The sequence below is a fragment of the Leptonychotes weddellii genome, chromosome 6 (genome assembly GCF_054177405.1).
Source record: "Leptonychotes weddellii isolate Sample4059 chromosome 6, ASM5417740v2, whole genome shotgun sequence".
Taxonomy (NCBI): domain Eukaryota; kingdom Metazoa; phylum Chordata; class Mammalia; order Carnivora; family Phocidae; genus Leptonychotes; species Leptonychotes weddellii.
Genome location: NC_138374.1, coordinates 112504499 through 112530516, shown reverse-complemented (window position 1 = coordinate 112530516; position 26018 = coordinate 112504499). Strand labels below are relative to the sequence as shown.

Sequence of the window (26018 nt, the reverse complement as noted above, 5' to 3'; positions counted from 1 at the left end):
GAGAACATCAGGGAAGGACTCACCAGACCCAGGAGAGCAGATGGGGTTGTTGCTCGTAAGCTGGGCAAGCAGGTGAGCAGGTGGCCAGGTGGGGACATGAAGTACAACCAACCTGCAGCCTGTGCACCTCTCAGCACCTCTCAGTGAGCACAACCCATCCCTATGAAGCCTTGGGCATTTTTCCCCCAGAGGGAAGGCACAGTTAGCCTAAGAATAGACCCAGGGAGCTGTGATTTGTTCCTAGACCTTTGTGACACATGACCTCTCCAGGAGTCCCCAGAGAAGTGACCTCCACCCTGGGTGGGTTTCTGGCAGCTCTGCCCTATCATGGCCCTCCCCCTCCTTACCCATAGCACATCACTGCTCTCCCATTCTCGGGCGGACACACGGAGTTCACACCGTTACCCTCACCACCGTAGAGGGTGTGGGAGGCAGAGGGAGGGCCCATCTGTGACTGAGACCCAGTAGCCCCAGCCTTCACCTTCATGACTGAAGAGGGGAGAGGGGGGCTTTGCAGGAAGAATAGCCCAGAGCAGCTGCAATATGAATTCAGAACAGTTCCTTACATCAGGGCCCTTGAATACTAAAGGAGTTGAGCAGAGGGACGGTGGCTTCCCTGAGGTCCGAGAGGGCTTCCTGGAGGTGGTGGCATTAGAGTTAGACCTTGAGGTTGGACAGGACTTCATTAGGGAGAGATAGCAGGGCCAGTCCGAGAGGACAGAACAACAGCACATGCATTGTGAGAAGGGGTTTGGGATGTGCTCAGAGAGGAGAAAGTGGTCCCTTTGGGCTGGGACATAGCACAGAACGCACGGGAGGCCTGGCTTCAGAAGTCAGGAAGACAAGTTGAGATGAAATCACCTTCAATGCCTGGAAAGGCTTTGAGCTCATCAGACTTCAAGGGTATAATGTGTTGGTGCAAAGGGCCTGGGAGATTATCACAGAGCACAGGAAAGAAGCTGAGAGACCAGCGAGAAAGTGGGGCAACGGGGACAGGAGGGGTCAGGGGCCTGTGAAGGTCTTCTGGTCCTTGCCGGGTTGTTCAGCCCGACTCAGCAATCCTCAGGGCAGAGGCGACTTCTGAAGAAGCCTTCTGGGGAGGAGGAATAGGCATTTCATCATGTTGTGCAGGGGAAAAGAGGGGCTGGGGCTTCCCCACTCTGTGGCCCCAGGGGACAGGAGACTGGGGCGCCCTATGGCCTCTGAGCAGAGAGATGAGCTCAGAGAGCCAAGTGTGGCATAGCAGCCCGTGAGAAGTCCTGTTTCCAGAACTGGGAGCAGAGAATGGGAGAAACAGCCCTGAGGACGCAGCAAGGAGTGGAGTGAAGGACAGAGACCCCTGGCAGCTATTTGCCTCAGCGAGTGCCTTGTGAGCAGACAGGTGGCTCTTGCCTCGAGAAACCCTTCTTTGTGGGGACAGGCCTGTTCCCAAGCCCCCCCCCCACCCAGGATGCTGCCTCTGCCCCCAGATGACGACCTATGGCGCCTTCCTGCACAAGGGCTCCTTCTGCCGCAACTACTTCAACATCCTGGACCTGCTGGTGGTGGCCGTGTCACTCATCTCAATGGGACTCGAGTGAGCCAGGGGCAGGGGCCGGCCTGGGGAGGGGGGTCCCCTCCTTGGAGTGGAGCCCCACCCACTGCATGCTGATGGGCCCCAAGCTGCAAGGGGAGGGATTCTCAGGGCCGGGGATGGGGGTCCAGGGCCCCCAGGGGTGTCACCAACTGGACTGAAGGGACCGTGCTCAGCGGGCAGAGCAGTGTCCTGGAAAGTAGGAGGGGATGTGGCGAGGAGAAGGCAGTCCTCCAGCAACTGCGGGGAGCACAGCCCCTACCTTTGGGGGGGCCCCAGTCTGATGGGAGAAACAGAGCCTGTAGCCAGCGGGGGAGGAGTCCCTTACCGTTAGCACGAGGCGGCTTTACCCTGGGGCAGAGCACACGGGCAGCCTACGGGAGGGTGGGGAACGGTAGGAGGGCTTTCAGGTGGAGAGGCAGCAGATGGGGGGCGGCTAGGCCAGGCCAGAGCTAGCTGTCCTCAGCCCCCACCCCTCGGCTGCCCTCCCCCAGGTCCAGCGCCATCTCCGTGGTGAAAATCCTGAGGGTGCTGAGGGTGCTCAGACCCCTCCGGGCCATCAACAGAGCCAAAGGCCTGAAGGTGAGAGGGCGTGTGCAAGACCCCAGGAGCAGGAAAGAGGGGCTGCAAGGGCCTGACTCTAGAAACCTCAGCTCAGCGTGTGTTCCATCCCCTTTGCCAAATGGGAGTGAGGGGGAGGAGGATGAGGCTGGGCAGCCCTGTGTCCCCCGGGAACGTCTCTCTGCCTCCACCTAGCTGGGAGGTAGCAAGGGATAGCAAGGGTGGGATGGTGCCGACCCCGTCTCCCTCCGCAGCACGTGGTGCAGTGCGTATTTGTGGCCATCCGCACCATCGGGAACATCGTCCTGGTCACCACCCTCCTGCAGTTCATGTTCGCCTGCATTGGCGTCCAGCTCTTCAAGGTGAGCCCCGCCAGCGCGAGGAAGCCTGCCTCCCTTCCCCAGCTCTGGGGCCAGCTGTCAGGCCAAGGCCAGAGCTGGTCTGTTCCCTGCCTCTAAGCAAAGGGAGCCCCAAACTGTGCAAACAGATGTACTTGAGTGCACAGGGTTGTGAGGCTAAGCCATCTGGAGTCTGGATGCGGTTTCCTGGGTGATACCCCTCCCTGGCCCCCGTGGCTCTGCTGGCCACCATGGCCATTGCACCTGCTGTCTTCCTGGCTCTCCGTGGCTTCTCCTTGAGGATGGAGGCCCCTCCCCTACCTGCCGGGCCCTGTGAGCACCCCTGCCGCCCCTCCCATCCTGCCAAGCTTGTCTAAACATGCTCCTCACTCCAGCCCCATCCACTCCACTTTCTTCAGTCAGCTAGGCTTCTGCACCCCATTCTCCTGGCTGCTATGTCTGGCATCATTCCTATCTACCAGGAGCCTCTGAGGGAGGGAGGCCATCATTCTAGTCTGGGAGCTGCCTCATTCTGTTCTCACCTTCCTGGGAGGACACAGCTCTGCAGTTCCTCTCTAGGAATCAGCCCTGCAAGGATGTCCCCTCCCACCCAGCTGATTTCTGGATGCCTCCGGCTTTCACACAGAAATTGGTATCTGAATACATTTCCCAACACCCTTGACACTGCCTCTCGCGACGCGATCTTCTCCTGCCCCCCCGGAGCATGATAATCACGATGATGTCACCTCAGTCAGACTTAGGCAATGGCATCCTCTTACAATCATTCACTCATTCAACAACATTTATGGAGCATTTTCTCTGGGCCAGGCCTCTGCTAAGGCTGAGAAGGGGTCAGGGGTCATGAAGCAAACCCCACAAGTCTCTCCCTGTGGGCAGGGAGCAGGCTTTGGGGAGAGCAGTCAGGATGGGGTTCCCAGATGACCTGAAGGGAGATGGGTCCTGTGGGTTACTGTTCTGGAGCGGTGGAGGGGGCATCACCCAGGAAACCGCATCGAGATTGAGATAGCTGAGCCTCAAAACAGTGCTTACTGTGATCTGCGTGGGACCTTCTCCTAGCTCCAGCAGAGGGCTGCCCCCTTCCCTCATCCTCCTGCCCCCTCCACTGCCAGGCCAGGGGCCCTGGGTCCTCCTGAGGGCAGAGTCTGTGTCTGACTCATCCCTGACCCGGGCACCCAGCCTGGGCCTGGCCTGTAGACAGCCCACAGGATACACTCCCTTAAGGAATGAATAAGCAACCCCTTCCTTTGGCTCCTGTGTCCCTTCCAAGCAAGAGCAGCTGTCCTGCAAACCCCAAACACCCCCTGTGTTTTAGTCTCTTATCAAAAGACCCCCAGCTACTGCCCATTCCGGTAATGGTCAGACATCAGTTCCAAGTGGCATTTTACCTCCCATTTTCCCCCGCGGACCCTTGTCGCATGCATTCCCCATCACATCAAGAGTTTGCTTTCTATATGAAATTGAGTGTTTGGTTTCAAGTCCCCTCAAACCTGCCCGGTGGCAGGTATGTCCTCTCCCTGCTTCTCCCCCAATGTCACCTGCCTCCCCTGTGCTGGCCCTTCTGCTCCGGCGACTGGAAAGGGGGTGGGAAGAGTAGGCACCTGCAGCGGGTAGGACAGCTGTGACTTCGACTAGTCCCATGTCCTCGACCGAAGCACTTCCCTCAGGGGGCCTCTGAGGGAACCCGACCAGATTCCATGGATTTCAAACTTCATTTAGCCACATGAAGACCTAGCAATCAACTTGTTTTCTTCAAACAAACTGGGCACTGTGGGTGCCCAGCCTGTGATGTAGATAAAAAAAGAAACCGCTCTGCCTGAAATCAGTATAGGGGGGCACAGCGCTGGGGTCTGTTCAGGCCCTCGGGCAGGGGCATGCTGGGACCCCTGTTCCACTTTGCACCATCACGGCCCAATGGGCTCCATCCCTGTAGCTCTCATTCCCACAGCAGCCCTGTGGCCACCCCACTGGCAGGAGAGGGAAGGTGGGAGGTGGGGCAACCCTTCTTTTTGGTCTGTAATGGGGAGACCCCAAGAGGGCGTCCTAAACAGTGGGGGACAGGGGTCTGCCTGAGGGAGGATCAGGGCCAAGCTGTATCCATATTCCCTTCCCCTCAGGCCCAGCCTGGGGCTCGCAGCCAAGGCTCCTGCTAAGGAACTGGCTTCCCAGCCTTGGGAGCCTCAGGCCTGGTGGGGAAGCCCACAGGGTAGCTGAGGGAACGGATGACGGATGACGGGGAAGGAGAAAGACCATTCTGGGGCCCTGCCCCCTCTGAAAGAAAAAGGCTCCTCCTTCCACATGCCCTGCCTTCCCCTCTCCCTTCCACTAGTCACCTCCGTAGCCCGTGGAATGATGTTTCCGTGACCATGTGTGTCCCTCCCTCCCTCCCTCCTTCTTGGGACACAGGGGAAGTTCTTCAGCTGCAATGACTTATCCAAGATGACGGAGAAGGAGTGCAGGTGGGCTGAGCGCTGCTGGCTGAGGGCACATGGTGGGACGGCCACTGGAAGGGGGACCTTGTGTGAGGGGGACCTGGGGAACCTGAGCCCCTAGGCCCAGCAGGGGTGTCCTAAAGTGTCTTTCCTTGGGTAACTGCGGTGAGGGAGTGCCCAGCAGTGTCTCCTCTGGTCCCCGATCTTGGCCTTCATTTCTCCTGCGTGCTCACTGCCCAGGCCCAGAGGATGTGGGAGGGGAGGAGGCGGCCCGGCCTTGCACAGTGGAGTGACTGAGCCTCCCTACCTCAGGGGCTACTACTACGTGTACAAGGATGGGGACCCCACGCAGATGGAGCTGCGTCCGCGCCAGTGGATACACAGCGATTTCCACTTTGACAATGTGCTTTCGGCCATGATGTCACTCTTCACGGTGTCCACCTTTGAGGGATGGCCTCAGTGAGTGAGGGCTGGGGCCTGGGTCCCACACGGGCATGGTGCGGGCAGTGCCAGGGAGCCATCTTGCCCTTCTGCAGCCCTCGCTGCGCTGTGATGCCAGGCCTGTGGTAAGCGCTCAACAGACCCACCAGCTTGGAGGGTTTGGAAGACTAGTATGTTGACTGGCCACCCCAAAGACAGCCTGACCTGGCGGTGCTGACAAAATGTCCCTCGTCCCCCAACAGGTGTAGGCCTCTCTGCCTGCATGGGGAGCCCTACTCGTTGATTAGGGTAGATGGGGCATCCCACTGAAAAGCGGTCCCTTTCCAGGACCTGTTCCAGCATTTTCTGGCATGGTCCTAATTTCCCTCCTTTTGCTTGATGGTTCAGAAAGCTCCCTTGGCTCCCCATGGCCAGTGGGGTAAAACCCAACCTTCCTGGACTGACACTCTGCCTCATCACCCCAGTCCAGCCCAGACTTTTCTCTGCCCATCCCAAGGCTACTTTACCAGGCCATAGACTCATACAAGGAGGACATGGGTCCTGTCTACAACAACCGGGTGGAGATGGCCATCTTCTTCATCATCTACATCATCCTCATTGCCTTCTTCATGATGAACATCTTTGTGGGCTTCGTCATCGTCACCTTCCAGGAGCAGGGGGAGACTGAGTACAAGAACTGTGAGCTGAACAAGAACCAGGTGCCTGGGCTGAGGTGGAGAGCGGAGCTCCAGCAGACCTTCTGCCAGCCTGAGCCCTAGGCTCTGGACTGTGAAAGTCCTGGGGCCAAGGATGACCCCAGAACTTCCATTTCATGCCCAGACCCAGCCTCCACACACTCTACCCCATCTCTGACCCATCCCCAACATGAAGCAACACAAGTTGGTGGTGTGGGAGTCCGCTCATGAAACCCTCATCATGCCCCGAGGAGGCCCTTCAGAGCCCTGAGTGGGGCTAGGGCCATGTTTGAAATAGGCTGGGGGGAACACAGGGGGAGCCCACGGGCCCACTGGGACTCTTCCCCTAAACAGGCCAGCAGAGCCCATCGGCCACGAGCTCCTAGCCACAGCTGCTCCTGGCTGACCAGAATGCAGGGGGCCCTCCAGCCCATGCGTGTGAGTGTGAGAGCGAGGGAGGGGCCCTCCGTGCTGACCCGCCCTCTGGTGTTGTGTCTCAGCGGCAGTGTGTGCAGTACGCCCTGAAGGCCCGCCCGCTGAGGTGCTACATCCCCAAAAACCCATACCAGTACCAGGTATGGTATGTCGTCACCTCCTCCTACTTCGAATACCTGATGTTTGCCCTCATCATGCTCAACACCATCTGCCTGGGCATGCAGGTAAGGGCCCCCGGCCCCCGGCCGACAAGGGTCTGATGGACCGGCACCGGGACAGGGCAGGTGGGTAGGGCAGGGTTCCTCTCTCTTGCCCCCCCACCGCCCCCCAAGGTACTTTTCCTGGCACCTGCTAGGTGCCGTGGGGGACAGAGAAGCGCCCTGGGCCCAGGCCTTGTTGCCAGGCACCCACCGGTTTATTAAGAAGGAATTCACACACACAAATAGCTACACCGTTCTGTAAACAGGAGATGGCTAAGCAGAAGGACAAGGCAGCGTAGGAAGTAGAGAGTGCCTTCTCGGTTTATGTTCTGCTGTTGCAAATGTGGACGATGGAGTTGGTTGGCATTTTGGCTCCGGTCTCAAGAAAAATGGATTTAATATTCACAGAACAGGTGTCTCTGAGGAGTTGAGCATACTTTATAGACAGTATCATAATCAGCAGCATTGTTAGCAAACCTTAATTAAGCATCGGATCCCGCCAGGCCTGTATAAATAGAATTGTGCAGCTAGGCTCCCTGAGACACACCCGGCTGCGGGACTCCGCATTGCCCTGTGATGAGGACATGGAAAAGGAATCACGGAGCCAGCAGGCCCAGGTCCTACAGAGGATCGTGAGCAGTGGCTCAAGTTTGGGTCTGAACTGGGCACAGACTTAGGCAGTCCTGCCAAGACACGGTAGGGTGGGGGCAGCCACCAGATCCTTCTGAACTACCTGGGAAGGTTTTGTGGGAAAAGTGGGATTTTGTCAACTTTCCAAAAAGAGTAAGAGGTTCCTGGCAACTGTTATAAGGAAATAGATTGAAGGAGGATCACAGTGGTGGGGCACGGGGGCTGAGGTCCTTGCTTCGACTGCCTCGCCGTCACGGGGCAGGGGGTGGGGGGCAGTGTGCAGATAGTCAGCCTGGTGAGCTCAGCGGCCCACCAGTATACCAGCAGTTGCTGATAATACCAGCTCTAGAACCAATGATCTTCTCTCCTGGTCCTGTGCTCGGATGACTAGATGGAACCTGTCCCAGAGCCCTGCTGGGGGCCTCTCCTCCTGGCCGTCCCGTAACAGATCTGGAAGTGAGCTCTGGCCTTGTAGCCCACGTGTGGACCAGCCTGCTCAGCAGGACTCTCGCCTCCTCCTTGCACCATCTCTTCGGGGGAGAGGGGGATCCATCAGACTTGGTGGAGTTCAGGGAATGGCTAAAGCAGGCACCTAGTATTCTGAGATTTAAAAGAAATTGGGCAGGAAGCCCGAGGAAGAGGATCGGGGGCGGCCTGGGAAGAGCATGGAGCTCTGGGATGCAGCCCGCAAAGCGGGGAAGCCGGGTCCTTGCAGCCCCCTCTCCTGTGCCTCTCCACAGCATTACAACCAGTCAGAGGAGATGAACCACATCTCGGACATCCTCAATGTGGCCTTCACCATCATCTTCACCCTGGAGATGGTCCTCAAGCTCATGGCGTTCAAGGCCAGGGTGAGCCCTGGGATACAGGACAAGATGAGCAGGTGGAGCCTGGCGGGATGGGGGTCTTCTCACGGAGCACCCCCACCCCAGTCTTGTTCTACTGAAGGGCTCCTTCATCCAGCACTTCTGCTCCCACTCTGCTTACTCCTTGGCCCATTTCCACCTCCAAACATAGGGCACGCAAGATATTCAGGCTGCCAGAACTGGTGATGATAACAGGTGTTGGCTGCCTCTTTCCTGTGCCCTCTGTTGAGCGTGTCTTATGTGCCCTGCCTCCCCTTCAGCTTCTGAAGAAGAGGCCCAGGGCTGGGGGAGTATTTTGCTGTGTCTTTGGTTCCCCAGTCCACTCCCACTGCACCCAGCCCACCTGGCCAGCCGCTGGCAGGTCCACACCATTGAGCCCCAGACGGGGCTTCGAGCTGGGGAGGATGAAAAAGAGTTCCCCATCCGGATCAGGACCCCGAATCCTGAGTTCTCAACCATTTTCTCCCTCCCCTCCAACCGCATCATGCTCTGGAGGGAGAGAAATACAGAGCCCAAGGGAGAGGAGGTAGCAGGGTGTGGGGGCATGAGGGAGCCCTGGTAGAAAGTAGAGCCACGTGCACCCCACCTTGGCCCGGCTTGGCCATTCTGCGTTACCTCGGCTGGGGGCCACCACCACCTGCTGGCCACCCAAACTCCTTCCCCCCTAAAGCTCACCCCCTGATTCTCCCATCACTATCCTTCCAGGGCTATTTTGGAGACCCCTGGAATGTGTTTGACTTCTTGATTGTCATCGGCAGCATCATCGACGTCATCCTCAGTGAAATCGACGTGAGTATCAGGCAAACAGAGCCATCACTGGGGTGGGGTGCAGGCACTTGTTCGGTCCCCAGAAATGTGTGGGGTACCCACTGTGTGTGCAGCATGGCACCCTGGGGACTTACAAAGATGGAAATGCCAGGAGCCACAAGCCTACAGAACGGACAGATAACTCAGATTCCAGGCGGACATAACCCATGTGCCAGGCTGCCCAAGGCAAGAGCTGTTGTGGAAGGGAAAGGTCTTCTCTGGATGGAGTGGTCAGGGAAGGCTTCATGGAGGTGGCACAAACTGAAGTGGGTCCTGAAGGAAGGGGCGCTGGTGATTGGAGGCGGAGGGAAGAGCAAGCACCACACGCAGGCTGCTGTAGGAGGGGCACGGAGTAGGAGATGAACGATTGAAGATTCAGGGCACTGAGAGGTCCTGTTTAGCAGAAGCACATGAGCATGCGGAGGAAGGGAGAGGGGGTACGACTAGAGAGGGAAGGGGTGGCAAGGGGGCCTTGAATTTTATGTAGCGGGCAATGGGAAGTCACAGGAGGTGTTTGAACCGAGCAGTAGAAGGATTAAAGCTATTCTTCTAAAAAATTAATCTAGAGGCAAGGGGCAAGAGGTAAGAATGATTAAAATGAGAGCGCCCAGTTAGGGAGTAGGTCATTTATTTACTTATTACATAATATTTGTCGAGTACCTCCTACCCATGCTAGAGATACAGCAATGAACAAGAACATGGGGGCAAGCAGACAATAAAAAAATCTCTAACATGGCGGGTAGGCCCAGTGTGTATTCCAAAGAAAAATAAAGCAGGATAAAAGCTTAGAAGGGAAGGGAATGAAGCGTTGGTGTCAGGAAGATATTTGAGTGACGACGTGAATAAAGCAAAGGAGTGAGCCATGTAGGTGTTGGGATAGTTGGGACAGAAAAACGAGTGAGTGCAAACGAGTGAGTTTGAGGGATTGCAGGAAACCCTCGTGGCTGGCGTGGAGAATGCTGGACATGAGTTCAGACACAGAAGGCCAGGGGCCAGATGGCTTAGTCCCTTGAAGGCCATGGTTACGATCTTGCATTTTATTCTGAGAGAGATGAGAGCCGTTTGGAGGGCTTAACCCTTGTCTGACTTTAGTTCTAAAAGGATCCCCCTGGCTGCTGTGTTGAGAGCAAGCTGTTGGGGACACGGGGCTGGCCCAGGGAGGGCAGTCAGGAGGGTGTTGTGATTGTCCATGAGAGGTGATGGTGACTTGGCAACTAGCTGTGGATGTAGCAAGAATTGTGGCAATCTGTTTGGGAGGTTGCGCTGACAGAATGTGCACATGGCCTTGATTTAGAGTGAGAGAGAAAAAACAAACTGAAGGTGACTGCAAGGATTTTTGTCCAAGGAATTGAGCTTCTGTTTACTGAGATATGGAAACTGCTAGAAAAGCAGGTGTGGGGCAGAAACCAAGATTTCTATTTTAGACATGGTAATTTAGGATGCTTACGAGGCATCTGGATGGAGACACCAAGTAGGCTGGGATTTATGAGTTGAGCTTATAGGTTAGGGCAGGTTGGGGGTGTCTAAATTTGAAGATGGTATTTAAAGTCGTGGGGGAGGGACGACATCTGCTGAGAAGGGAGAAGGTATCTAGAGAGAAAGGGTCCGAAGGCTGAGCCCTGGAATGCTCCCATGTTTAGTGATTGGAGAGACGAGGAGGAACCAGCGAACGGACTGAGGAAGCATTGGCCGCTGCTGAGGCAGGCGAACCAAAAGAGAGTGGTGTCCTGAGATAAAGGAGAACAGAAGAGTCGAGGAAGATGAGAGCCGAGCATTGATTTGATTTTGGCAATGGGAAGATCAAGGGGGACCTTGGCAAGAGCAGTTTCATTGGAATTATGGGGAAGAATGCCTGGTTGCAGTGGACCAGGGAGGGAGAGCAAAGAATGCAAAGAGGGGCAATTCCTTTAGGGTGTTTCTCTCTACAGAGAGAAATAGGATAGAGGCTGGGGGAGAATGTGGAGCCAAGGAGGGTTTCCTTGAAAATGGGAGAAATAGGGGCGCCTGGGTGGCTCAGTCGATAAGCGTCTGCCTTTGGCTCAGGTCATGATCTCAGGGTCCTGGGATCGAGCCCCACATCGGGCTCCCTGCACCGCGGGGAAGCCTGCTTCTCCCTCTCCTACTCCCCCTGCTTGTGTTCCCTCTCTCGCTCACTCTCTCTCTGTCAAATAAATAAATAAAATCTTTTAAAAAGAAAAGAAAATGGGAGAAATGACAGCATATCCTCAGGCTCTGCAAATATCTGGTTGTGAGGACGTAACTATAGGAGCAAAGCCTTTGAATAAATGAAAGTGTTTAAGACCCAGTGTCCCAGGGGAGAAGCTGGATTTAAGAAAGCCACAGTTCATCCATGGTAGCAAGAGGGGATGCAAAACAAATGGGCATGAAGCAATGAGAGTTGGGGCTCAGATGGCAGGCGAGGAACAGAAAATTTCAGAGGCAAGAGGATTTGGTGACCTGGAGCCACAGGAAGGAAGGAGTCAGGGTGACTCAGTACCTCCCAAAAAGAAAGACTTGGAGGGAGCACTCACCATGATTCTGTTCCAGTGCTGTGGGTTTGGGTGCTGGATACACAAGTGGAAATGGGTAGCGAGTGGTTGGAAATGCAGGAGAGGGGCCGAGTGTCGCTCTGCATCCATCAGGGGAGCAGCTCCAACCACAGGGGCTGGTGTCTGATGCACAGAAGTGATGGTCGAAGCCTTGGGTGGGACCAGCCAGCTGCGGAGTTGAGATTCCCGCAGAGTTCAAGCCAGCAAAGCCACTTGGTCTTCGATGACAAAGCCATCCATTGAGCAGGGTAGACTGTGGCGTCAAAGCCAATGATAAGGATGGAGCAGTCAGTGACCAGAAAGTGAGAAAAAATGGCCAAGCGCACAGGAAACAGCTTTTGCAAGGAGTTCAGTAGAGATAGTTGCTGCAAAGTGGCGGGGTGTTGATTAATTCAGGGAAAGGGAGACTACAGGCGGAGCCCGTGCAGAGGAGAAATCCACAATGTGAGAACAGATTGTTGAGGAAGGGATTATTTTCAGGGGTGACAGCAAAGGACACAAGTCAGACCACTGGAAGAGGAAGAGCGTGAGCAGAGGTCATAAGAAGTGTGAAGGGTGCAAGGGAGCAGGGGGGTGGGGAGGAGGGAAGAGGGTGTTCATCCTGGGCAGCCACGGGAGTGTCCGAGGCAGCAGGCAGAATCTTCCACTGGAAGGGAGGACAGGACAGTGGGCATGAGGGTGGGAACTGACTCTTGAGGACTAGCCGATGTGATGAATCCATCTGCAGGAAGAATGATGGGGCTGGGGTGGGCCTAGTGAGCTCAGTTTCACCCTGGAGTCATGCTCGGTGGCCTGGGAGCTTGGGGAAAGGGACCAGGCACCAGGTGTGGTCTTGAGGGCGGCACGTTGCATGGAGCATCTTAGTGCAAGCAAGGGCGTTGTCGAAATGGCAGGACAAGGGTCCAGGCTGAGCGGGGAGGCATATGGCCCCAGGAGCTGGACCAAGAGAAGTGGGGTGGAGGGGATGAGGCCCCCGGGGGTGGAGTGAGAAACAGCGCTGGGGCAGGCAGGAGGTTTCAGCCAGAGAGGTCTGTGTTTGAGATCTTCGAAGCCGGACTCTCCAGGCTGGCCTCCCTGCAGATTTGAAGCTCGGGTGGGGGGCGGGGTCACTGCAGGGTGAAAGAGGGGAGCAGGGGGCAGGGAAGAAGAGATCCAAGAATCAGAGGCTGAAATCAAAAGACGGCTGCCCTCTGGGCAGAGTGCCTGATGAGCTGTATCCCGGGAAGGGCGTGGAGAAGAGCACTCAGCCTTCTGAGGCTCCCTAACCATGGCCATGGTGGGCTTCTGTTCAGGGGTGGCTGGGGACTAGCCCCAAAGCCAGAGCCTCCCCCATGTAGAGGGCTTCCTTCTGAACTTCCTGCTGGCCCGATGATAAGCACTTCAGACTCTGCCAGCCCAGGGGTGAACCCTATGGTGGGTAGGGAGGTGAAGAGGATTGGCATTAGAGGCACCTGAGAGGGGTCAGGGTGGGGGGTGGACAGCTCAGGAAAAGTCTGGAGCCCGTGAGGAAGAAGCTTTCGGCCTGCGATTCCTTTAGGCTCAGCCCTGGCAGCAACAGCCCCTTCTGGGGACTTGGCTGCCTCGCAGACCGTCTGGGGGAGGGCTTGGCCTGGGAATCCTGTTCAGCCCCATGTACAGAAAGACAGTGACAGAACTCTGTCTGCTCAGATCCCGAGAGGATGGGGCAGATGAAGGGCAGGGTGGGTCCTGGGCAAAACCAGTGTGCACATGTGTGTGCGTGGGTGTGTGGGTGTTGTATATTTCCATCTATGTTCAGTTTCCACTGGGGAGGGAATAGCATCCCAAAGGCCCCAGGGTTTGAAAGCAAAGTTAGGAGAACTCTAAAGAGCCAAAATAAACAGCCCAAATTAAAGGTAATTACTTCTTGAGGTTTGGGGTCCGTGTAGAGGAAACCTGGATAGATCAAAACAATTCTTTGGGGATGGAGGACCCAGAGGGTGTAGGTCATTATTTGATTTTTAGGAGCAGAGATACCAGTAATGTTTCCTTGAAGTCATGTTATGGCTTTAAATTTAGATCTTGATTTCTATTCCTGACATACAAACCAGGGAGCAGACTAGGGCAACACTGTCTGTTAGAACTTTCGGCAATGATAGAAATCTTCTGCTCCATCCAGTACAGTAGCCGCTGGGCACTCGTGTCTTTTGGTCACTTGAAATGTGGCGAGTGCAAATTAACAAATGAATTTCTCGTTTGATTAAATTTTCACTGTAACTCAGAGAGCCACATGTGACTGGAAGCCACCATACGGGCAGCGCAGGTCTAGAACACTGGTGGTCATCCTTGGCTGCATATTAAAATGCCCTGGGATGCATTGAAACGTCTGAAGCCAGGCCCATCCCCTAGAAGCTGACTAAATTGCCTTGGGTGGGGAACCCAGCAAAGGCATCTATTGAGGTTCTTCGTGGGATTCCAATATGCCGGCAGGCTTGAGAACCAGTGGCCCCAGGGGAAAGAGAATGTTGCTTGGTGGGGAAACTGGTGTACTGGGAACCGGTTCACCCACAAATAATGGCAAGATAAAACAATGACTTCCCCTGTCCCGTGACTCCAGGACAAGGGTTTCTCCTGAAAGGTGGCCTAAGAGAGAAGCTGAGTAAATAGGAAAAACTGCTGCTCGCACACGTGCAGCTCCTGTTCTTAAGAACCTTGCCACTGCGATGCAAGCCTTGGTCGTGCTCGCGGGCCAGGGGCAGAGAGACGTCTACAGCGGGCGGCTCAGACTCCCGCGGAGGGCCTTTGCCCCTGCAGGATGGGACTTCCATAAGGGCCTGGGCGGCCCTTCCACAAGGGAGCTGGCAGCCTCCTTGGACCCAGGGAGATACAGGGGTGTGAGCCCACTCAGAGTGATGGGCCGGCACCATAATGTGTCCCCTCAGGGATGTGTCCCCAGCATCTCATAACCCAGACACACAGGAAGAACCTGGGCCCCTTGTCAGCTGTAGGCACGTCCCAGAGACAGGACGGGACCTGTCCCCGTCTGTTCTTCCCTCCCCTTCTTGCTCCCTTGTCCCCAGCCTGTTGCCTCACTGTCCCCACAGCTTGGTCCTCACACCCACCCACCCCCACCCCTGATTGGCAGCCACCTGGGGTCTTCATCCCCTGCCGCTCTTTTTCTCTCTTTAACTCTTCTGTGTGTCCTTTCTGACGCCTCTCCTCACCTGCCCCCTCCCCCCGTGTCCCTCCTCCTCTCTCTCCTCCCCTGCCCCTCCCCTGGTCTCTTCTCTCCACAGACTTTCCTGGCCTCCAGCGGAGGACTGTATTGCCTGGGTGGAGGCTGCGGGAACGTTGTAATTCCGGGCTGCATGAGCCTGCCCCGCACGCCCGCCAGCTCTCCGCCCTGCAGCTTGCATGCTCAGGCCTGGCCATGGCTTTGCATGGGGTGGATCCGGCCCGAGGGCTTCCTTCCCTAGAGCAGGCGCCCTGGAGGGTTCGGGTTCGGGTGGGGGCGGGGGCCCTGCGGCAGAACGTGCATGGATGCAGTGGCTTTCTCAGAGCCCTGGGAGACGGGGTGAGGGGTCACTCTGGCACCCTCTGTCCAGATGGGAGCATCCAGAGAGGACTGTGACTGCTAGCTGGTGCAGGACCTTAGTGACAGTTCGCTGGCGCAAGGTCTCTGGGGACACAGGAAGCCTGGCAGGGCTCTCCCCTTCCAGAGTTATCCCAGTGTCTGAGGCTAGGCTTGCCTGGCTTAGGACAGCCATGTGCTGGGTGGGGTGGTGGAGTGGCCGTGTTGAATTGACGGGGACAGAGCACCCACGCTCTAGGGAAACTGCACTGAAAGTGTCCTCTGCTCAGTGGCAGCTTGAGGACGAGGTGAGATGAGGCAGGAGGCCCCAGAAGGACAGGCATTGGGCCTGGCTGCAGCCTCACTGGGCCCGGGGCCCAGTTCCTGCTGCCTGTCCTGAGAACGGGCTTAGCGTACTGCTTGGCCCACGTCCCTCCTTTTGGCCCAACAAACCCAGAGCCCTGAGCCTGAGGAGGATCGGGCACTTAGTGCCCAGCAGGGGCCATGAGGTGGGGCTGGAGCTCCTCTCTGCCATGGACATCTCCCCGGCACACACACATTGTCCCTCCCACCCCGCCTGCTCCTTACCCCTCTGAGGTGCCACCTCCAGACTGACCTCTGGGGCTGCTGGCCCGCAGGACCCAGACGAGAGTGCCCGCATCTCCAGCGCCTTCTTTCGCCTGTTCCGGGTCATGAGGCTGATCAAGCTGCTGAGCCGGGCGGAGGGAGTGCGCACTCTACTGTGGACCTTCATCAAGTCCTTCCAGGTGTGCCTGCCCAGCCCTCCTGACCAGGGTCCAGGCCAGGTCGGCACGGAGGACCCAGAGAGGCTGTCGGGGATGTCCGGTTAGCCCAGGGTAGAGCCCCGGGGTGACCACGGGATGCACAGTGAGCTCAGGGAGGGGACCGGCTGCCAAGCAGGTGTGCCGAGCCCTGCGCACTGACCCTCCCTCCTCGCCGCCAGGCCCTGCCCTATGTGGCTCTGCTCATCGTCATGCTCTTCTTCATCTACGCGGTCATCGGCATGCAGGTGAGAGACAGGGGGGCCCAGGTCAAAGGAGGGATCTTGGCCACGTGATAGGTGGCTTCTGGGGGCCCTCAAGAGAGGCCTAATCATCATGGAGGCTGGACCCTCCACCCTCCCTGCCTCTTCCATCCTGGCCACCAAGGTGTCAGACACAGGACTGAGGAAGGACGCTGGGCACCTTATCCCCAGCGGCCGCAGGACTGGTGGGCTGGGAGCCACCCAGGAGGAGCCTTGGCATGCGGGTGGACAGCAGGGGCCACATGACAAGGGCCTCAGGTGGCCTCAGTCTACCCTCTGGCGAGCCGTCTCCCCCCGTTCCCCACATGGAGTCCCTAAGTTGGCTTGAGCTGGGAAAAGCCGTCTGCCCTCCTGCTTCCCCTTGGCTTGATGGGAAGAACTTCACCCAACCTTGAAAATAATCCGATTAATTTGACTCCCGGTCTGCTGTGGCCTGCGGTGAAGGGGACTTGGAGGAGGTAGGGGTGAAAGAGGGGAGTAGGTGAGGTGGGAGAGGATAGTGGGGCCTGGACTGAGGGGAGGCTGTGATCTAGGTCCCAAGGTGGGAGCCTTTTGTGATTTGCAGATGTTTGGTAAGATCGCCATGGTGGACGGGACCCAAATAAACCGCAACAACAACTTCCAGACCTTTCCACAAGCTGTGCTGCTGCTTTTCAGGTGCGAGGCTCCTGCTGCCCCCACCCCATCCCCACCCCCTGCCCTTGGCCTTTGCTTTGCTCTACCCTGCCCCAGAGGCAAGGCCCCGGCTTCCTGGCCCCGGGGCCCGTGTAGCTACAGAGCGCCCTGCACCCTGACCCGCTGAGGCTCTGCTGTCCCCGTCTTGAAATGTTTAATCGCTTTTAGAAGTCAACTAAGCTCCCCACTGCACAACCAATGCCATTTTTTAAATCCATTTTGGACAAGTGGCCCCACATCTTCATTTTGCACTGGGCCCCAGAAATGACGTAGCTGGTCCTGAGTGGAGTATGGCCTAGCCCCCCCAGCTGTCATCCCGCCGAAGCAGGAGACGGGGCCAAAGGTCCCTTCACAGGAGCGGTGGGGCCTCCGTGGCCTGCGACCTTGCCTCACCAGTAGGATCCTGTCTCTTCCAGGTGTGCGACAGGAGAGGCATGGCAGGAGATCCTGCTGGCCTGCAGCTACGGCAAGTTGTGTGACCCTGAGTCAGATTACGCCCCGGGTGAGGAGTCCACGTGCGGCACCAACTTCGCCTACTACTACTTCATCAGCTTCTACATGCTCTGTGCTTTCCTGGTGAGGCGCCAGGAGAGGGGCCTGCCCCGCCAGTCAGCTTCTGTCCTTCAGGGGTTGGCCTTGGGGACCCAGGACCCAGGAGACTCTGGTTAGACGGCCCCTTGTTCCGCATATCCTGGGCGTGACTTGATTTTCTGAGAGCTTTATCATGCTCCGGAGGGGTTGCTAAAAAGTTTTACCTTTTTTGATTCGCAATTAGTAATCAGAAGAATCTAATGGGGCTCTGTCCTAAATAGATAGGGGCTCCCAATAAAGCCACTTGCCCCTTCCTATTCCTCCGAAGAGAAAGTTGCCCCACCGTGAGGGGGATGAGGCTCTGGAAACAGGGTCCCAGAGGAGGTCCCTAATGGGGTTAGAAGCAGAGCGCAGATTGTTCCCAGACCCCGGGGTTGCTGTCTGTCACATGTGGAAGGCAAAGAGCCAGCGGTGTCCATGGGACTGTCGCTCCTTCACTCTTTCTTCTTTCCTATATTCGGTCAAAACTGTTGTGTGAGCATCTGTGTGCCCCTGGGCTCAGTGCAGAGGGCAGAAACATGCCAACACCCAGTCTGGCCCTGAAGGAGCTCACTGGGTACCTGGGGAATCCATGTGTAAGCAAATCTTGCTGTTCAAAGGGACACCAGCTATACACAGACAAGGCAAGAGCAGTGATGGGGCATGGTCCCGTGAGGACACTGAGGGGGATCACCTCTCTGGGCTGGGGGCAAGAGGCTGAGATTGGAAGAGCTTGAGCTGGGTTTTCAGGGATGAGCCCTAAGATCCCCGTCAGAGGATACTGCCCGTGCAGGAGCGAAAGGTGTGACAGGTTACTTGTGTGGGGGGTGTAGGTCATTCAGAAGGGCTGCAAGGAAGGGCCCAGGGAGGAAGGAGCTCTGGCCCCCTTACCCAGTGGACACCTCCCAGCCCCCATCCCTATCCCCATTATCACCCGCTTTTCCATGCTGGGAGCCCTCGGTTCTCCTCTTATAGATCATCAACCTCTTTGTTGCTGTCATCATGGACAACTTTGACTACCTCACACGGGACTGGTCCATCCTGGGCCCTCATCACCTGGATGAGTTCAAGGCCATTTGGGCAGAGTATGACCCAGAGGCGAAGTGAGTCCAGTCTGTAGGCTTTGTGTGGGGCCGTCCCTCAACTGTCCCCCCTTCCATCCTAGACCCCATCCTGGTGTCCTATATGTAGTCACTCTCCAGTTTCATAAGAATGAGTGGGCTTCTTCTCCCTCCATTATCTGAGGTTCCAGATCAGAAAATTGGAGTTTCTTAGGGTTGGAGGGATCCCACAGCCTCCCAGGGCAGAAAACCCCTTGACTTCACTGGGAAATGATCATCCAGCTTTTGCTTGGACACATCCAGGAGCAGGGAACTCAGCACCTCAGCAGGCCCTGGCTAGTCAGAGTTGTAGTCCACTGACCAACAGCGTGCTAGCTTGATTAAAATGCAGAGCCCCCCGCCCCACCCCAGACTGACTGAATCAGAAACTGCATTGTTTATTAGCCTCATCCTCAGGGCATTTGTATGCATGTTAAACCTTGAGAAGCACTACTGCTTTACATTCTTTCTAAAAAGGTAACAAGCTCATATTTGATGAATGTTGCCCAGGCGTCAGGCACTGTGCTAGCCACTGCATACATTATCTCATTTAATCCTTACAACAATCTATGATGCAGCTCTCCAGCTCTCTACCAGTCCTGGAAGTGAGCTTCTACCTCCAATGATCCACACCCTCTACTTCTGTTAATATAACCCAAGAGCCCCCCAGTCAGCTCAAACAGAACCCAAGGAAGGCTCTGCCATGGGGAAAATGAAGTCCAAATTCTAGACCTGGAGATCCCACATCTGAGGGAATTCTGCTCTCAAAAGGACATTTGCCCAAAAAAGAACAGCCCATTCCTGGTGGTGGGCAATAGTGAACCCAAACATTGTTTCTTCTTTAAAGAGTGAGCTCAGCTTTTACCTCCTTGGAAAATAGAAGTGTTCCCCCGTGGCCTGGCTCTCTTCTCCTTGGCCTGTTCTCTGAGCAGGGAGGGTGGTTCTGGGTGGGGTTGCAGGGATACAAGTCTATGTGTCCTCCTGCAGAGGCAGAATCAAACACTTGGATGTGGTGACTCTGCTGAGACGGATCCAGCCCCCTCTGGGCTTCGGGAAGTTCTGCCCCCACCGGGTGGCATGTAAGGTAACCAGTGCTGCCAGGGAGGGGTGGCTTTTGGGAAAGGAGAGGCTCAGGTACCTTGGGACAGGGAAGCTGGTGAGGGAGGGCCTGATTGGATGAGTCATTTTAGAGCAGTCATCTCTTGGGTCCCCAAGTCCCTCCCTGAGGACCTCAAGTCTCAACAGTGTCCCCCAACTCATCTTTCCATTCTCTCGTGAAGGGTGTCCTGAATCACCCACACCCCCAGGCTTCCTGTCCCATCCCCTCCCAGTCCACAGACCAGGCTGGGATGGCCTGCCAAGCCTGGCCTCATCCCAACTCAGCAGCCAGCCCCTGCCCCTCCCCTCACAGCGGCTGGTGGGTATGAACATGCCCTTGAACAGCGATGGCACGGTCACCTTCAATGCCACACTCTTCGCTCTGGTCCGCACGGCACTCAAGATCAAGACGGAAGGTGAGGGTTTTCTGGTGTGCAGCCCCCTCCCTTCTCTCAGAGGATGAGTTTTCTGGTACAGATTCTACCAGATTCTCAGAGCTAAAGGTTGGAACCAATAGCCATGGGGAAAAGTAGAAGGAGGACCCCAGACCATGACCACAACATTCTCATGCCTTTCAGGGCTTCGAGAGAGCTGGAAAATTCTCTACAGGGCAAAGGTCACTAAGGATCTGTTCCCACACAGCTATGTCTGAATGGGGCCAGAGAAATGGCAGCATTAGCACAGAGAGGAGGGCCACCTGAGGTCTGGCTCTGGGCGGGAGCAGAGAAGCTCCTCAGGTTGCACTGGGCAGGCAGTCCACACACAGTTCCACTAACCCCGCAGGTCCCCCCCTTCCAGGAAGGCAGACGTGGTGGGAGCAGGGAAAGGAGTCAGGGTGGGGGTCTTGGTATTGTTCCTGAGCCCTCACTTAGGGCTCAGCTCTACCAGAGCCATCCCCGAAGGCCATCAGGACCTCTGTCAGCATCTGAGACAGCCCCAGGGAAGGTTTCCTTGGGAAGGCAAGGAGAGGAAGGCCAAGAGTCAAGAATTGGAGAAACCAAGTTAGGGCCGCAGGAAGGCTGCCTGGGGGTCCTTGGGAAGACCATAGGGCATGGGGATTTGAAGGCTTTTGAGGGGAAAGGGAGAAGAGCAGGAGATGACAGACAGCCTTCAAAACCAGCCACTCTGAACATGTCAAGGCTTGTGGGACGTGAATACATGACCCAAGGGTTGGGCTACCCCAGGGGGATGGTGATGCCCTCCCCCCATGGTCAGTGCTCAGCACAGCAGCTGCCAAAACCAACCAACAAAACAAACAAACAAACAAAACCTCAGCCAACATTTGTTGAGTGAGGTGTTCAGAGAATCCTAGGTGGCTTTGTCAAGTGCCATTGACTTGGGCTGGGTGACTTTAGACCGCCTCTGCCTGTCCCTTGCCCCCAGGTAACTTTGAGCAGGCCAATGAGGAGCTGAGGGCCATCATCAAGAAGATCTGGAAGAGAACCAGCATGAAGCTCCTGGACCAGGTCATTCCTCCAATAGGAGGTGGGTGCTGCTTTGGGAGACCAGAGTCCAGAAGCAGCTGAGGAGAAGGGACAAGGAACTGCTCCAGGAAGCCCTATGAGAATCTGAGAATAGCCCAGACCCTTTGTAAATACCTTGGATAGACCCCATGGTGGCCATCAGGGCAGGCACTAGACTTAGGATGGAAACTGCCCACTGTCCAAGTCAGCAAGGAGAGGAATGTCCTGAATGGCCCGGTCCTGGCTACCCCTGGCTCCCACTATGAACCCAGTTCAGATTTTTACCCACCTTCAGGACATCCCTTGTTGGCTCCTCTGCAGATGATGAGGTGACTGTAGGGAAGTTCTACGCCACGTTTCTCATCCAGGAGCACTTCCGGAAGTTCATGAAGCGCCAGGAAGAGTATTATGGGTATCGGCCCAAGAAGGACACTATACAGATCCAGGTAAGCTCAACCTGAACTCCAAGGGACTCCACTGAGCCAGGTCTCCAAGCTCCAGCTCCCTCTTCATGGCTTTGAAGGCCAGTGATGGAGGCACAGAGGGAAGGAGGGAGCCAGGATGAGTGAGGAGAAGAGCCAGGAGCTCCTCCATCTCTGGATGATAGGACCAAAAGAAATGGGATTTGTTCAAAAGAGAGATTTGAGTGATTAAAATGATCCACTGGTACACAAAGAAATTTAAAACTTTGTTTCATCTCATCTGTTTTTTATTTCTATTTTTTGGTGTTAATCATAATACACACAATTTACAAATTCAAAAATATACATGCATTTGAGCTATGTGCTCAAAAACTTATTTCAATTGCAATTTTTACTTTAAAACAATCTCACAATTTTAAAAGTTGCATGTATAATACAAACACCTTTTTTTCTGAACCATTTAAGAGTAATTCCCAACATAATGTTCCATCAACCCAGAACATTTTCATAGGCAACAAGGGCATTCTCCTCCATAATGCTCCTACATAATCACAATGCAACCACCAGAATCAGGAAATTAACATTGAGACTTCTAGGGGTGCCTGGGTGGCTTAGTCGGTTAAGTGGCTGCCTTTGGCTCAGGTCATGATCCTGGGGTCCTGGGATCGAGCCCCACGTCCGGCTCCCTGCTCAGCGGAGAGCCTGCTTCTCCCTCTACCTCTGCCTGCCACTCTGCATACTTGTGCTCTCTCTCTCTCTGTCAAATGAATAAATAAAATCTTTAAAAACAAAAACAAAAACAAAAAACATTGAGACTTTACTACCATCAGATCCTCAGGCTTCATGTCAATTTCACCAGTTGTCCTAATAATGTCCTTTATAGTAAAAGGATCCAATCCAGAATCACACATAGTTAGTTTCTATATCTCTTTTGACTCTTCCATCCAGAACAGTTCCCCAGTCTTTCCTTGACATGACCTTGACACTTTTGAAGATTGCCAGGATATCCTTCAGTTTGAGTTCATGTGCTGTTTCTTCATGATAGATTTAGGGTACACATCTTGGACAGGAATGCCACAGAAATGATGCGGTCGTCCCATTGCTTTGACCAACTCAAAAAATTATATGAATGACATGTTCAATCAAAAGAGATCATTTGTCTAGAAGACTGTACTGAGTAAAAAGATTTTTCCACCTGGAGGCCTGGGAGGGTGTGAGATCACCCATGAGGTTGAGAGAAGATTCCTTGGGAGCCATTAGGGTTTGGACCATCCCAGAGGTCAGAGCAGGGCCTCATGGAGCCCTGGGTCATTGAATGTCCAGGAGAGAGTGGGGCTGGAGCTGGGACTAGAAATGAGTGAGGCCATGGGAAGCAGTCTGGTCTCCCCCACTAGACTGGAGGGGTCACTGCGCTTTCTGTCCCCAGGCCGGACTGCGGACCATTGAGGAAGAGGCAGCCCCAGAGATCCGCCGCACCATCTCAGGAGACCTGACAGCGGAAGAGGAGCTGGAGAGAGCCATGGTGGAGGCTGCGATGGAGGAAGGGATATTCCGGGTAAGTGAAGACTGTGACCACCTCGTGTGTTCTAGGCACGGGGAGCAGCAACATCCCATAGATACAAGGGCCAGGAGCCCAGCCATACAGGAGGGGAATTTGGAAACTGAAGACACCCATAGCCCACATCTCTTGGGACTCAGAATCCTACTGGACCCAAGCTGCTGGAGTTGTCAAATATGACACATACTCTCTTCCCTTCCTCTACCAAGCCTCACTCCTGTCCTCATCTCCCCCAAAGCCCTAGTTGACATTCATCTCCTGGAATCCCTTCAATACCAAATGCCCCACCTGCTTCCAGTTAACTGGTCCTGTCTAGCTTCCAGTTAACTAGCTCTGTCTAGTGTTTTTTATGACACTGTAAAACTAAAGGGTCCTTAATGACCACCTAGTGGTGAATGCCTTTGGGTTTTCCCTGAGGAAACGGTGACCCAAAGAGATGATAGGAGATATCCAATATCACTTAGCAAGTTAGTTTTAGACGTGGGACTAGAACCAGTTCTCCAGACTCCCGATCCGGTGCTCTTTCCATGACAACGTATTTCTCTATCTGGATGTCTGTGTCTCCGATGTAGTTCCTTAGTTGCGTCCTGTCTACCCTATTCAATTGAGAACTCTCTGAAGAGGGAGATCGTGATCTCTTCTCTGACCTTATAGCCCAGTCCATTCTCCTCTGGCCTTACAGGATTTGTCTTCTAATATATCACTTGTTCCCAGTACGTCATGCCAGGATGGCAGTCCCCAGGCACTCTCAGTTCCCATCCCCCCGTCACTGCTCTCAGCCCTTACTCTCTCCTCCTTGCCCCTAGAGGACTGGAGGCCTCTTTGGCCAGGTGGACAACTTCCTGGAAAGGACCAACTCCCTGCCCCCTGTCATGGCCAACCAGAGACCCCTCCAGTTTGCTGAGATAGAGATGGAAGAGCTGGAATCGCCTGTCTTCTTGGAGGATTTCCCTCAAGATCCAAGCACCAACCCTCTTGCTCATGCCAATACCAACAATGCCAACGCCAACATCGCCTATGGCAACAGCAACCATAGCAACAGGCAGGTGTTTTCCAGGGAGTGGCAGCAACTGCCAGCTTTGGATGTAGGGGCCCTGGGGTAGGGCTGGGAAGACATGGTTAGTGGGTCCCAGGCTCTTGGGAGGGGGACATTCTGAAATGTATACATTGCCTTTTGCTTGCCTTTGTGTCCTTTGGGATCCATCCTCCACCTTAATGCAAGACGCGGGCCTGGACTGCAGAGACCCCTTTGGCCAGCAGAGGGCAGCATTGGCACAAATGCTCTGTGGTTCCTCTCTTTCTCTGCAGCAGGTCTAGGAGCTGGGACCCATTGAACGTAGTAGGTTAGGAAGAGAGAGTTACTACAAGAAGAGTTACTACAAAAAACTGTGGGAAATTAAAGTTTAACTGTTGGATTTGGGTTCCAGGGAGATCTCACTGCTGAGTGGGTCCTCTCTCTCCCATGCTGAGCTGTAGACTAAATATAATCTGCGGTTACATAAGTATCATGAAAAACAGCAGGATGGGGGGAGAGCTTCTCGGAAATCAGCACCTGTGGGCTGAGGTCCCAGCAGAGCTTCCGTTCTAGATAGGAGGACCTGGAATGGCTGTCACACACCATCAGAAATGGGCAGGACAGAGCAGATGCCCCATGAGCAGCTACTCCCCCGGGGCCAGGGCTGCCTAAACCCCCTTCCTTTCAGAGACCCGCAGGCCCAGAAGGGTCCCTGTGCCCTGGGTCACCATGGTGGGGACACAGAAGCGCCAGACCTGGGCCCTGCCCTGAAAGGACTGTAGTCATCTTGCGACATGTATCCTGTGACGTGACTGTGACCAAATAATCACAAAGAGCAGGTGCCCTGAGACTGCAGGCGTCCTGATCGCCAAGGGCTGGAAAGGCCTAGAACGGAGCTAAGCAATGTTTCTCAGCCTCCGCTGAGCATTAGAAGCATCTAGAGAGCTTCCAAAATTGCAGTGCCTGGGGCTTCACCGCAGATTCTGGGGATGGGACACGGCCACTACTAGTTTTTAAAGCCCCCCAGGTGACCCAGTGTGCTGCCAAGGTTGAGAACCAGTGTCCTAGAGGGTGTGAGGCTGGGGCTGGGCCTCGGAAGATGAACAGAATGTGGACAGGGTGAGGGAAGGACATCAATTGGGCAAAGGAGAGGAGGAGGGGACGAATTTGGCTTCTTTCTCTTAGAGGGCCAGGACTGGCTGGGCAGAGAGCGGGCTGAGCACCAGCCCTGGAGTCAAGACGACACCAGTGATGGGGCCAGACCCTGAGGGGCCACAGAGGGGCAGGATGGCGGGAGGACCAGCAGCCTGCTCTGGCTCACCAGCCTTGCTTCCGTTTCAGCATCCACTACGAAAGGGAGTTCCCTGGAGAGACAGAGACGCCTGCTGCCAGAGGAGGAGCCTCTGGCCAACCCCGAAGGGTCCTGGGTCAGTCTTCTCTGTGTGCCCTAGAAGCTGAGCCTCCCAGAGCGGCCTGGGGAGCCTGGCTCTCCCCTTACCCTTGGGGAATCTGGCTTGGGAGCCTGTCACAATGGAAGTCAGCTGGGCCTGGGATGGAAGAGTTGTCAGGGCCAGCTCCTCATCCAGGCAGAGGAGAAGGGAGCCATCTAGGTAACTGAGTGAGGTGGGAAAGGGATGTGCCAGGAAACTCCCACCTGCTGCGCACCCCCCCTCCGAAGGACAGCCCCTGGCCGCACTGACCCCTTGGCCCTGGGGTCCTTCAGCAGATGGTCTGGCCATCTCCCAGCAGGTCCTAGACCGCTGTGTGTGACAGCAGGAGTCCTGAGGATGCCCGAGTTCGAGGGCACTCGCCCCCCTCCCCAGAGTATGCGCGTGCACATAACACACACAACACACACACAATACACGCACGCACGCTTCTGCACGCAAGCACACATGGACACACTGAAGAAGAGCTTGACCAGATCTGGTCAAACTCTGGCCCTGATCCCTCCCCCGCCAACCCCGCTGCCCGACCCACAAGGACAGAGACCAGGGCAAGTAGAGGGGCCAGGGGACA

At 55.5% G+C, this 26018-nt stretch overlaps 1 protein-coding gene across 1 annotated transcript in view; it reads left to right on the top strand.

Moving 5' to 3' along the window:
* Window positions 1-25632, top strand: part of CACNA1S (calcium voltage-gated channel subunit alpha1 S) — a 66484-nt gene extending 40852 nt beyond the window's left edge. The window contains exons 19-41 of the mRNA XM_081823056.1: window positions 643-669; window positions 1470-1576; window positions 2068-2155; window positions 2389-2496; window positions 4897-4949; window positions 5235-5381; window positions 5860-6061; window positions 6538-6696; window positions 8043-8153; window positions 8874-8957; window positions 14779-14835; window positions 15692-15820; window positions 16018-16083; window positions 16664-16755; window positions 17190-17349; window positions 18319-18446; window positions 19431-19527; window positions 19855-19957; window positions 20925-21026; window positions 21326-21450; window positions 22853-22981; window positions 23791-24026; window positions 25341-25632. Of these exons, the coding sequence (XP_081679182.1) occupies window positions 643-669; window positions 1470-1576; window positions 2068-2155; window positions 2389-2496; window positions 4897-4949; window positions 5235-5381; window positions 5860-6061; window positions 6538-6696; window positions 8043-8153; window positions 8874-8957; window positions 14779-14835; window positions 15692-15820; window positions 16018-16083; window positions 16664-16755; window positions 17190-17349; window positions 18319-18446; window positions 19431-19527; window positions 19855-19957; window positions 20925-21026; window positions 21326-21450; window positions 22853-22981; window positions 23791-24026; window positions 25341-25617 (2787 nt within the window). The 3' untranslated portion in view covers window positions 25618-25632. The remainder of the gene's footprint in view (window positions 1-642; window positions 670-1469; window positions 1577-2067; window positions 2156-2388; window positions 2497-4896; window positions 4950-5234; window positions 5382-5859; window positions 6062-6537; window positions 6697-8042; window positions 8154-8873; window positions 8958-14778; window positions 14836-15691; window positions 15821-16017; window positions 16084-16663; window positions 16756-17189; window positions 17350-18318; window positions 18447-19430; window positions 19528-19854; window positions 19958-20924; window positions 21027-21325; window positions 21451-22852; window positions 22982-23790; window positions 24027-25340) is intronic.
* The last annotated feature ends 386 nt before the right edge of the window (window positions 25633-26018 follow it).